At 37.2% G+C, this 12,353-nt stretch overlaps 1 protein-coding gene across 2 annotated transcripts in view; it reads left to right on the forward strand.

Moving 5' to 3' along the window:
• The window catches only part of DACH2 (dachshund family transcription factor 2), a 331,997-nt gene that overhangs the window by 302,390 nt on the left and 17,254 nt on the right, over positions 1–12,353 (forward strand). For both annotated transcript variants that reach the window (XM_026101310.2, XM_026101309.2), the window contains exons 8-9: positions 7,224–7,369; positions 7,905–8,052. In XM_026101310.2, coding sequence (XP_025957095.1) covers positions 7,224–7,369; positions 7,905–8,052 — 294 coding nt within the window. The remainder of the gene's footprint in view (positions 1–7,223; positions 7,370–7,904; positions 8,053–12,353) is intronic.

A 12,353-nucleotide genomic window follows, 5' to 3' on the forward strand; every position in this document is an offset into this window, starting at 1 on the left:
CCATGCGTGGCTGTTGGATGCACACTAAAGCACGGTTTATTAATTTGAACGTGCTGCCTCACTAACCACAGTTATGTTTGGACTGGAGTTGGCTGGCGTGTGCTGGCGGAGGATGTAGGCAGAGCAGGCTCAATTCTGTCTGCAGAAAAGCAAGTTGACGTCCCTGTCTGCCTGGTTGGGATTGATATTCTCCAGCTAGCTCTGTCTGTCTGTGCTTGTAGGCTGACAGTTTAGTTAACAGAAGTTTCTTCAGCTTGAACGTCATTGACTTGTTCCTATTTATCTTCATCACATACAGCCTGTGCTGCTTCTCCTTGAGCGTCTTTGTTATGCAGTAATTCAATTGTTCTGCTTCTTGGTTGGTTTTTGTTTTTCTGTTTCTTGTGTGATTTCTCTTCTTGGTTGCAGCCCCTGGAGCCTGTCTCAAATAAACAAAGGAAAGATTTTTTTATTAATGCAGCTTTGTGAATAAGTGATTCCTGATCAGCTACTCCAGAAGGACTGAGAAAGCAATTCCTGTCTTTCCCCTTTCTTCCTGATTTCTTCCTCCTGTTGTCCTATTCTTTTCATAAATAAATGTTGTGGAAATGATTGGGACTAAAGTTATTACATTAATTATCCAAACTGACATTTTTGCAGTGTGTGAAAGGACAGGGTGCTATGTAAAATAGATGCACTAAGAACACCTACAGTATGACAACAAGTAGCAGGGTAATTGCTGAAAATGAAGTCTTTTCTGCTATCCCTTCCCTTCAACATCTGTTGTTCCATATGGAGTCATAAATATTTGCAACAAAATAGTTGAAGAAATCATCTCAACATTAATAGAGAAAAGCTGAAACCGCCAAGAAAATGAAAGAATCTTTCTTTTTCTTGGCAAGTTCTACCTACCCATCCTCATCTGACAGTTTAAAATTTCCGTAGAAGCGTAGTCTGACTACAGTGATACCTAATAATCACCGTGAAAAGTCCTTGTGAATGTTAATAGGACAGTTAGCTGAGAAAAATGTTGTAACTTCTTGATTATGGCCACGAGTAGAATTTTGTTTATTTGGTTTCACTTTCTTCCGTTCTTTCATGTCGTGATACTGTTATTACTAGCCTTCTATCGAATGGTTCACATTTTCACTTTTCCTGTGGTCAGCAGAAGTAATGCTTCATGTCTGTGGGAGGAATGACAGGTTACTGTTACTAGCTGAAAGTAACTAGTTAGTTAAAATCGCCATATGGAAAATACAGTTCGATAGCACTTAACCTTCTGCGTGGATTTAAAGCTGCTCAGTAAAGGTCACATAAAGCATCGTAAAAAGGTTTGGAATCCAGATTACCAAAAACTGCCTGAGGAGCAGCTCATAGGAGAAAGCTGGTATAACAATAAGGCAAACTCTAAACTGTAAATAATTATAGGGTATATAAGACAGTATTTTGGAAGGATTTTTATAGATTTATTAGTAGCATTAGTTGTACTTATGACTTTTGTTAATGAACAGAATTTTAGGTGTTATACGAGTTGTATTTGTTTTTATTAATCTGTACATATTGAACTTCAGACTGAAGCCATTTTGTTTGCAGTAAAACCCTTTATGCTCGTTCCGATGTTTGGCCAGTGAATTACTGCATTTTTCAGTTTCTTTTCAATATTTTAAGCTAAATACTTCATCTAACTTGGGTCCTTTTCTTGCAAAGGTTTGAATTAATAATTTTTTTTCAGATATTTTTACTGTCAGTGCCATGTGAACACCAGAGTATATTGTAAATAGGTTGAAGTTATAAATAGGTGTAATTTTCTGTGTCATTAATGAGAGTACATTGATGAAAATGTCAAAGCTGTATAATTATCTATGCATCTCTTGCTAAAGAGTGCACAGATAAAGACTATTTGTAAACTGTAATTTCAGCCTTTTCTAGTGAAATTTTCATTTCAGGATTTCTCTGCTTTTGCCTCCTTTTCCTATTCAAACGCTAAGTGCCTGCTTTATGACGTCCTTCAAGAAAACGCACCCTCATAATTCCTGAGAACAGGTCTATAGAAAGGGCAGTATATGTACTGCTTGCACAGTTTGCTTGCTTTACTTTTACTACCCCAAATGCTCAGTTTCCCCTAAGCCAGCACATTGCTCTAAATGATAAAGAAATGATCTACATTTTCCCCTGTGTTGAAAATAATGAAAATGTTTTATTAAAGACTCATTCAAAACAAAATCAATTGATTTCAGAGTGCATGGGTGAGAATAAGCTGGGACCTGCATACCCTGATGTGGAGGATAGTTGATGTTACTGTTTTGTGATAGTTTCTGAAGCTTTTAATGCAGCCTGGAAATGTATATATATAATGATTTGATACAATTTTTTATAGTGAATAGTTTTTATGGCAAAGCTCACTAGTGAAAAATGCTTGTGTGCTATGAAATTGTATCAATCATTTGAAAACGAAGTAAAGTCTGATTTAAAGCTAGTGCACTGGATTAATCAGCTACTCCTGAACAGCATTCATTGACCCTGTTCATTCAGGGACTGCAATTAAGAAAAACAGCAGTGACTTTAAATTTGGCACCTGAATCACAAGGTTAAAGCAGTAAATTTCTAGGTCTGCTTTGTGCCAGGTTAACAGGAGGTATCTTTTCTCACTGATGAGCAGAAGTGCTCAACTACTAGCAGAGAAGCAATGAGTGAGGGAGAGGAAGAAGGCAGAGGGTTATGGAGGATTTTCAGAGTTGTTAAGAGGAGAAGAAAGGTAACCCTGTCCTTGCAGAATTACAGCTATAAAATATTTGAACTAAACAATGCATCAGATTACTATTTTTTAATACTTAGCTTACTGAAGAAGAAACAAATTCTACTAGTTTCTAGTTAAGGACCATAGAAGTTGCCAAGGTTTGAAATTAAAATAGGAAGATGTCTCACTCTTTTGGGAAAACAGTGCTTCTTGCAGTCAAAATAGAAATATATGCTTCAGCTGTCCTGCTGAAGTAGATACACAACTGGAAGTCAAGGGACCTCTTGACACTGTAATGATATATCTGGATGGATGATAATGGATGATTTTGTAACAATTTTGGGCCAATAATGCTATTTCAAATAAAAATGTAGCATCTTATTTTCAGCACTTAAAACTCAGCTCTTACTGCAGATGCTCTATTTTATTTTATTAAAGGTCATAATGGACCATTAGAGCATCTAGGCTGTTCTTCAGTAACTGTGGGCCATTAAGTGTAATCTCCATAACTAAATATGAAGGTCAAAGAATTATAATTACAATAAACCATTTTAATCCTTAGGTGTCTAAACTGTATGCCACAGGTACTGAATAGGAGTAACTCACGTGCCATCTATGTCCAAAAATGTATTATTAATGCTGGCTGAAGGCTTTCTGAGATCAAATCTCTTGGATAGTAACTAACAGATCAATAAACTTAAATTTCATATGAATTTTGTTACTCTTTTCTCCATATGCCACATATTTATTTCATACATGAGTTATATCTCATGTTATATAAAGTATTTGTGGTGAAGCTTACATATATTGGCTATACAGCTCCTGATCAGTTTTGAAATGTATGTGAAGAACTAACTTGGTGGTCTTAAAAATGTTTAGCAATGACTACGTAAATTGTAGCTTTAGTATTTCTAGCTTGTTTTCAGAGTGATGTGACATGTCAAGTGTATCACAGATATGAATGATGGATTCAGAAGCATGCCTTTTGAAAGAATAGAAATCTGCCAGTTAATAAAATTGCCTGTTGGTTTGGGCTTTGCACTGTCATGCAGGGAGCAATTCACGTTACTCCTTTTCCCAGTGCTACATTTAGTCCATAGGTTGGTGCTTGATTTTCCAGTTCCAATTTCTGCAATGTAGGCAGAAGATGGAAGATAAAATACTTCAGTATATTGGATTGACAACAAGAAACTTTCTAGCAGCTTTACATGTGCTTTCCTGGGATAATATTCCATCCACTGTGTGTTTCTTTTCTCTGCAATATAATTCTTGCTTTTGTCTATTCATCTGGATGCCAGCTAGAAATTAAAATAAAAAGACTGCACTCTAAATGCATTCCTGAATGCTATTATACAGCATGGCAGGTGTAACAAACAAGCTCAATAAAAGTAGTTCCCACTTTGCTTCAATAAATGGAAAGGTTGTTTGTGTCCTTGGTTAGATAGTAGTTGTCCTAGCTTTATTTCTTGTTTATTCTATTGTACTATAGATGTGAGTGCAGCTTTTAGCATATATATCTTTAGTGTTCTTTAAAATCAAAATGCTTAAACCAACATTTTTTTCTATTAAGGTAAAGAGATGCATTTGATACAATGCACAAAATGTGCTTCCAACATGTGCCATTTTTAATTGCTTTACCGATTAGGATTTCTCAAGCCTAGCTAATAAATTTCTGCCTAACTGTGCACTTATGCAGAATATGAGCAAAATGTAGACACCATTCAGATGTGAAGACCTATTACAAGATTGAAATAGATTTCTAATGCATTTATCATTCATCTTTGCAGAGTGTGATTTCAATCAGAAAAAAAATGATGAATGGTTTGACAGTTTCCACCCATATACGCTAAAATATAATATGCTTCTGCTAGTTTTCAGCTATTACAGACTTTAACATGCAATGTGACCTTGGTCTGCAAAGCATGTTTGGTTAGCACAAAAACTTAATCATAAGAAGTCGTAAGTAGAATCCTTCTTCTTTACTGCCCTTTTTCTGGGACTTGGAAATTTATTGCTTGTGGGACAGGTAGGATATGAACAATGGGCCAAATAGAGTCCAGGGTTATCTCATCTGTGTGAAAACTGCTGCTGAAAATCGATGTGACCTCTGCTACACTGTCATCCCAATTCCCACCCTCTGTGTCCTATTTGTCTTTTGGTAGAAGCTTAGATCTGTGTGCTGTCTCTATGTGTCTCTCTTGGGCCAGATTATCAAAATGAATCATTGCCTGCATACCTCTTATATTTCTATTTATTTTCCTGGTGTTGACTAGGTCTGATGAAATATGATTCTTTTTGCATTTGATCCTCACTGCAGCAAGCAGCACCTAATTTAGCTGTGTCTATCTCTTTAAAGAAGAGTAATACTATTTTGAAACTTCAATCTACTGTACAGTAACATTACAAACCATAGACCATGCAAGCTGTCTCCACAGTCAGTAGTAATTTTCCTTTCAGCCAATTTAAGGTTATTACTTTCATCTCCAAATAGTAGAGATTTCTAGAAATTTCAAAGCAGCTATAGTTTTCCGTTATGCATACTTTATGTTTTACTTTCTTTTTCAAATGCCACTTCTGTTTAGTCTTTTGTGACTCCGTGGCTTAGACATTATTCGTGTAGCATCATATGCAAAAACTAATTAATTTAAAAAACTGTGTCACTGATATAAAATATTTAAATATGAGAAACAAAATATATCTGAATCAGCAAGAACTACATGTTCTGAGTATGTTACCAGAGTTTTTTAAAAAGGGATCATTTAAATTACATAAACACAACTCTAAAATGACAGATACATAGATGTGAAGAGGTAACTGGCTTTTGTTATTATTAATACTGAAGAAACATTTTGAAGATATTCCATTTAATGAACTCACTCACAGTGACAACAAAATACTTCCTAAACACAGATTTCAACGAATACTTGAAAACTGCTCTTGCTCTTGGGTTAGTTGTCAGTAAGTCTGTTTTAGAAACAGCAAAAAGCTCACAGTGCAATAGATGCTTTTAGAATTTGTTAAGCTAGGTAATATTGCTGCTGGAAAGGCACCATGGTTTAATTTGTCATTTTCAGATTCTGTCTGTATTTTTTGTAGTGAGAGAGGTGGGAGAAGGAGGCTTTTTGAATATGGTGAGGTCTAATTGTAAATCCTAGAATTAGAATGACCAAGGCACTTGACGAATGAAACTATCAGGATTGGTTGTGCAGTTGCCCTTAGAAAACACATGCCTCATGAAGTTATGGTCAAGCTCTTCTGAAAAGCTTTCAAGCTTTACTAAAAAACAATTGCTGTGAAGATTATCTTCATGATTTCTACAAGTGCCAAAGAAATTAAAGAAACATATTTTATATAGACTGGTTTCCCTGCAATGTTACATTTTTTAACATTTCAGGGTAAAAATAATGTACAGAGTTTGGCTTTCAAGACTGCTAAGAGATTTTAATTATATGGTTTTCAGCAGTATACCTGAGGTTTAAAATGAATATCTGGAGATGAAGTAAACAAAGGGATTTGAGAGAAGGGGATATGTCTATTATCCTAAAATGTAAGGATCCCCTTTTCTCATTATCCTGTTCTAAAATGTTAGTTCATTGGCAATCATATTGATTCACAACAAAATCTGAAGGATTTTTGAAAAATAATTATTAATGTTGCTTCTGCTTGGGTACACATTGATGCTGCCAGTGGGCAGTATGGTCTCTAACAACAAGATCTATGTCCCGTAGTGAGGGAAGGAGAAGCTGCTGGGTCCCGATTCTGCAGTTGGTGAGAGAGGCAGCAGCCCAGCGCCGCGCTGCGCCTGCAGGAGCAGGGCCCTGCCTCTGGCGGGCTGCCGCCGCCTTGCCGATGCCTCTCGTCCTCTCGGGCATCGCCTGGGACCCTGCATGACCTGGTTTGCTGTGTGCTCCAGAGAGGAGATAACTCAGCAAAGCATTTTTGGCTATGGTCTGCAACTAGAAGGGCTGACAGTAGCAAGGTACTTGTTAAGAAGACCCGCACTGACGCTTTCCTGACAGCCTAAAGTCAGTGCTAGCTAAGCAAGAAGGAATGACTCAGTGGAGATTATTTACTGCTGAGTATGGGAAGCAAAACATTAAAGGAATGAGAAGACGTGATACATTTTCTGATTGTAATTTCTCCAAGATTATAACAGCAAAAAATGTTCATTACAGAATAAGAAACAGGATAGAATGATGGAAAGGCATTCAGATTTAATGAACCATATAATACTGTTATAATTCTGTAGTATAATTCTGTAGAATTTGAGATCTAATAGTATATTCTCTATTATACCTATGTTACAGTCTTCTATTTATTATTGTTCTGTACTCTTCTGCAGACTTGCCTTAGCTATAATCATGGCTGCCCAAAGATTGAAACAATGTCAGTTTTACTAACATGATTGTATTTTGACTTCCAGGTAAACAGAATGCTAGTTTCTAGAAATTACACTTACCTATATTTCCAATGCTTTCTGATGTTACTTTTAAACATATCTTTACAGAAGAGGTCCAAATTGCCATTCCAATAATGAAACCAACCTTAGATAAAGTCCAACTGGCTGGACAGGCCTTGCCTCCTGGATTTCCGGCGCCATTTCTTTTTGCTGATGGTCTTTCATCAGTAGAAACGCTATTAACCAACATTCAGGTAAATTCTCAACAGGGCCAGACTATGTCATGACGGATAAAATGTATTTCTTTTTCATTTCTTTAAAAAGTTTCAGAAACTATTTTGTATCTGCAGTTCTATTTTTTTTTTATTTAAATAATGCTTAGGTTTTGACTGCCTGGCATTATCAATATTAAAAGGGTTTTATGCATTGCCTGTTTGACCTTATAGTTGGCAATAATGGTCATCCTAAAATTACAGTTTCCTTATTCCTCCTTTGCTTCTCCTTGCAGTTGACCATGGTCAGAAATAATATGGCACTCCATTTGTAATAAACCACATCAGTAGGATGAGTTTGCAAAAGCTATTTTAAATGATTCCATGCAACAAAATTGCTCATAGATTATAAGATCTAATGTTCAGCTATTTCAGATGCTCAGTTGCACTCAAGGTCTAGAGGCTTCTGCTTTTAATTCTTCTGTTTTCCTAGAGGAAGTAAAAGAAACAAATGGATGAATTTTCTCACTGCTAAAAAATATGTTATTTTCAGGTCTTAAATTTGCATGTGTTTTAGGGCCTACTGAAGGTGGCTGTGGACAATGCCAGAGTCCAGGAAAAGCAGATACAGCAGGAAAAGAAAGAGTTAAAGATGGAGCTTTGTAGAGAGAGAGAACTAAGAGAGAGCTTGGAAAGGCAACTTACAGCTGAGCTGCAAAGCAGAGGTGAGTGAATGAAAAATGGAGTTTAGATATCTATTAAATGTATAACCCTTTGGCATTTCCAGCTGGAGCTATTGAGGACTCAGAGTTAACTGACGTTCATACTTCAGTGTAATGCAGCAGTGGACTGGCACTGGTAATGAAAGATTTAAATTTAATAAAAACAGAATGAACCACACTTTTCTGTAAGCAGACAGAGCAGTGACTGAAGGATTATTTCCTGGAGGGCAACTGGCTGCAGAATTTTGGCCGATTCTTTGGAGGAAAGCTGATTCAGTTGCCTGGCTTTCACACATATTATTAGCATTCTGCCTGTGTATTCCCAGCCTGATTTCTTCGTTTGACACCTTTAATTTCTTTTGTTTCCTGCTATTATCCTCCAAGCACTGAGGATCAATCTTATTTTGAGAAAGATAATACATCTGTAATTTGTGTGTTTAGAGGACTTTTTTTCATCACCTTACCACTTATCTAGCCCACATTTTCTGAATAATTGTGATTTCTGTAATTTAGATGCTGGTCAACTAGTTTTTCTTGTAGATAATGTCATTGCAACAAAAGAGATCAACTACTAGAAGTTGCCTATGCAGGATCTGATGAAAATAATTCTGGATAATTTGTTTTCCATCATGAGAGTAGGTTACAATAACACTCCTGGTATGGGGCCCCCTAAGACAACACCATGACTCTTTAGAAGCTTTTGATAATAATAGGCAATTAAATGCATACATCTAAATTTTTGGCTATGATATTGCAGAGAAGGCAGTATTCTTTTTAAAATTCAAATCTGCATTTAAAGGAGAGGAATAGAAGTTTATGTGCTGAAAGCTACTTCTAGATTTCATCCATGAAATCGGAAAGATAAAACTAGATAAGACCAAAAGTGTAAGTGCCAATACTATCTGCCTATGCATTTTGAATTGAGATTAGGTGTGTGGAACAGACCTGTCTATAGCTCCAAGGCTCAGAAAAGAGGCTGACAAAGGAGGACACTTTTAAGTCAAGTTGTGAAGGGTCAGTAAATACTACTGAAGTTGTTAAATTGCAGTGGATGTTCAGAAGTGTTGCATCACCCCAGTTTAAGTGCAGATGACTGCTATCTTTCTGTAAAACAAAATTTATTTCTGTGTAGGCAGACAGCACACTGTGCACCTCCTGAGTCACATTTAAGTCAACAACAACCTTAAGTTATTCACAGACTTTGCTGGCTTCTTGCTCAAAAGAGAATTTCACAAATAATCAATAGCTTTAGACTTGTTTGTCTTTCAGTTCATTGCCACATCAACATCTTTATTATTATAGAAAGCTGGAGTATCTTGGAGTAACCCTTTATCACAACGATTGCTCAACTTTCCAAAGTTACATTCTCCAGATCACATTCTGGCATTCAGAATGTATTCAGTTTCCTTGAAACGGCCCATTAAATCGCATCCCTTTTTTTTCCCCCGACTGAAGCATTCACAAATCCAGCAAGATATGTAAAAGCACATGTGAATTCAGATGAATATGTGGTCACAAAAAATTATGAAATCATGTAAATACCTAATGATTTTCCCATAGTTTTTCCAACATTCTTAGTGATTTTTTCTAAGAACATTTTTGTGACTTGAATTTCATGGGTATCTAATATACAGAAGAGGTAAACAAAAGGGATCGCAAAATATTGCCAGTGTAAATTTAACTTTAACAATACTTATGAACAATATTTGCCATAGTGTAGGCACTAGAGAACTTGACTATAAAATGGGCAGTAATGTAAACAGGGCATTTATTTTTGAGCTCAAATTTTTTTTTAGTCTATTAATTTTACTTGCCTTTTCTAGCTCCATTGCTTCTCTGTTTCATTCAGTAATGTATCCATGGTATAAAGTACCACTCCATGGAATTTGGCTACATATATGAATGGAAGCAGAAGGACTTATCCTGCGAATTTTTGTGATGACATAATCCAGTCATGAAAACAAATCCAATTAGCTTTACACACAAGTAAAAAATTCTGGTGGTTATTTATTAAAAATAAACCAATTTTCACTACCTTCTTAAAATAATTTGAAAATTTCTTTTGCACTTTCTAAAAGTTGTAATTACAATAAAAAGTAATTGAAAAGTGTTTTACATTAGCTTTCTCTGTACATACAGTAAGTATTTGCCTGAAAAGTGCTATTGTTTTACCAAATTTGTAATGTAAACAAACTGTTTCTTTATAAAACATACCAGCATGTCCTACTCGATTCCCGTAATTTTTTAATGCTACATTAAAAAAAAGGCAACTAGCCTAACAACTAGGCTGATTCAGCACAACTGTAATCCATGCTTAGCTCCACCTCCTGCTCCCAAGCTTGTTTGGCCAGCCTGGGGCAGCAGAAGCCTCCCCTGTTTTGCCCATTGCTCTGGGATCACTGGGGTCTGTGTCAGTCTGATGGAAATAAAGGACTGCTGTTCAGTCCCTCCAAAAGCATTCCCCGATCCTGCAGGCTGGGATGGATTTTGCAACTGTAGCACTTTCTTATGGCTGGGGTATGTTATGGATGTGGTCTTCAACCCCTTCCAGAGCTTGCTAAAACGTGTTCTCCTGCTAGTTCTGAGAAAGGGGAAGTTGTGGCCAACAGCCTCAGCCCAGCCACCCTTTGTCGTGGAAGTCAGGCATGAGCTGGCCCACACCAGATTTCCTGGAGTGAGAGCAGAGCCCGAGAGGAGGGTATTTCCTAGATGCAGGGCATGCTCAACAGAAAGGTGTTGATGGCACTATGGAGATCCTACCAAACCATTTCAACCAGGGAACCAGGTATAAAGAAGAGACAGAAGAGAATGTTTCTGCAGCACTGGTGAAAGAACAACTGTAAGAGTCCGTTAAAGATAGTTTAATAAGGACAATCGGGACAGTCTATTAGGCCAGCAGGAGCACAGGAAGCATGGTTGTTGGCACAGGTAGATATTTTGGTTTTAGTTTTGGCTCAAGTAATGGTAACCTGGTGCTGGTGAACAGCTTAAAAGGTCCACTTTATTGCTTGAATTTATATGGTTGAGGGAATACAGTCAGAGCTATTGTCAGAGTTCCCAATGAAGATATGGATCACCTGACCGTACTTAATATTATAAAGTTTTCTGCTTATAGTTTGAACCTTATTTATAGTTGGGTTTAGGATTAAGGTTAGCAACAGAGATTTGTTTTCCACCAGATCTAATATGGCTGTACCAGTGATCTGTGAATGATCTTGTCAAGTCACTACTTCTGCTTTCCATCTCTAAAAGGGAGAAAATGAGATGACTTTTCATAAAGAGCACTAAGATCTATTAATGCAAAGCCATACAGAAACACCGTATTATTGTATTGTTACCCATTTTTAGGCCAAACAGCTTGTTAGTATACAGTCTTACACAGCGATTTGGTTAGAAAGAGGAATTGCTAATGCAGAGATTATAAACAAGTTCTTGACTTACTTACCATTGTTACAAGCCTGTTTTGCAGCCCATTTTCTACCGGCGCAGTTCCTTTTTAGTTTCTCTCTGAGATTCTCACCATGTGTCCAATGCTTTTCTGTTTGTCTCCTTTCATTGGCTTCCCCGCTTTTTTCTATCACTAGTGACAAAAAGGGAATGTACTCTTGCTCACAGGTATACTTATCTTCATCAATACTTAGCCCCTTCTGTGTGTATTTGTCTTTCATTCAGGTATGTATCCACTTATCTCAGCTTCTCCACAGCCTTACACATGGCTTCCATCTTGAGCAATATTTATTATTTCAGTCATCCTATTCCAAAATTGACCCAACTGCGGCTCCGTTTTTGCCAAAAACTTTACCCTTATCCACCTAACTCCATGGGGTTTCATTCTATACACTACAGTTATTGGCACTGCCAGTTTTCAAACACTGAATATTTAACAGGTCTCATAAAAAGAGAAATTTCATTTGCTTTTAATATTAGAAAATGTAACTAAAAACAGATCTTTGAGACATTATGCAAGTCAAAAGACTTCTATTTCCACGATTCTTAAAGAGCGGTGCGGAGGGGCAGCAAGCCCTGGGCCAGCTCACGGGCGGCGCGTGGGCTGCGTGCCCTGCTGCGTGCGGCTGTGGGACGCGGGTGAGCTGGGCACGCTTGGCAAGCGGGACGGCACCTCTTGTGAAGGGCGCTCTCCAGATGGGTGCTCACAGATAGCGAACGGGAACATTGAGGCAATACTCATAGCATACTAGGAGTATTCTGGGTATCACAGACATACCCATACTACCAGTGTACTTGGTTATCTTTCTAGATAAAACTATTGGAAGAGGTGGATGGAATATAATTCTCAGCATTAA

This window comes from Dromaius novaehollandiae, chromosome 11, assembly GCF_036370855.1.
Source record: "Dromaius novaehollandiae isolate bDroNov1 chromosome 11, bDroNov1.hap1, whole genome shotgun sequence".
Lineage (NCBI taxonomy): Eukaryota > Metazoa > Chordata > Aves > Casuariiformes > Dromaiidae > Dromaius > Dromaius novaehollandiae.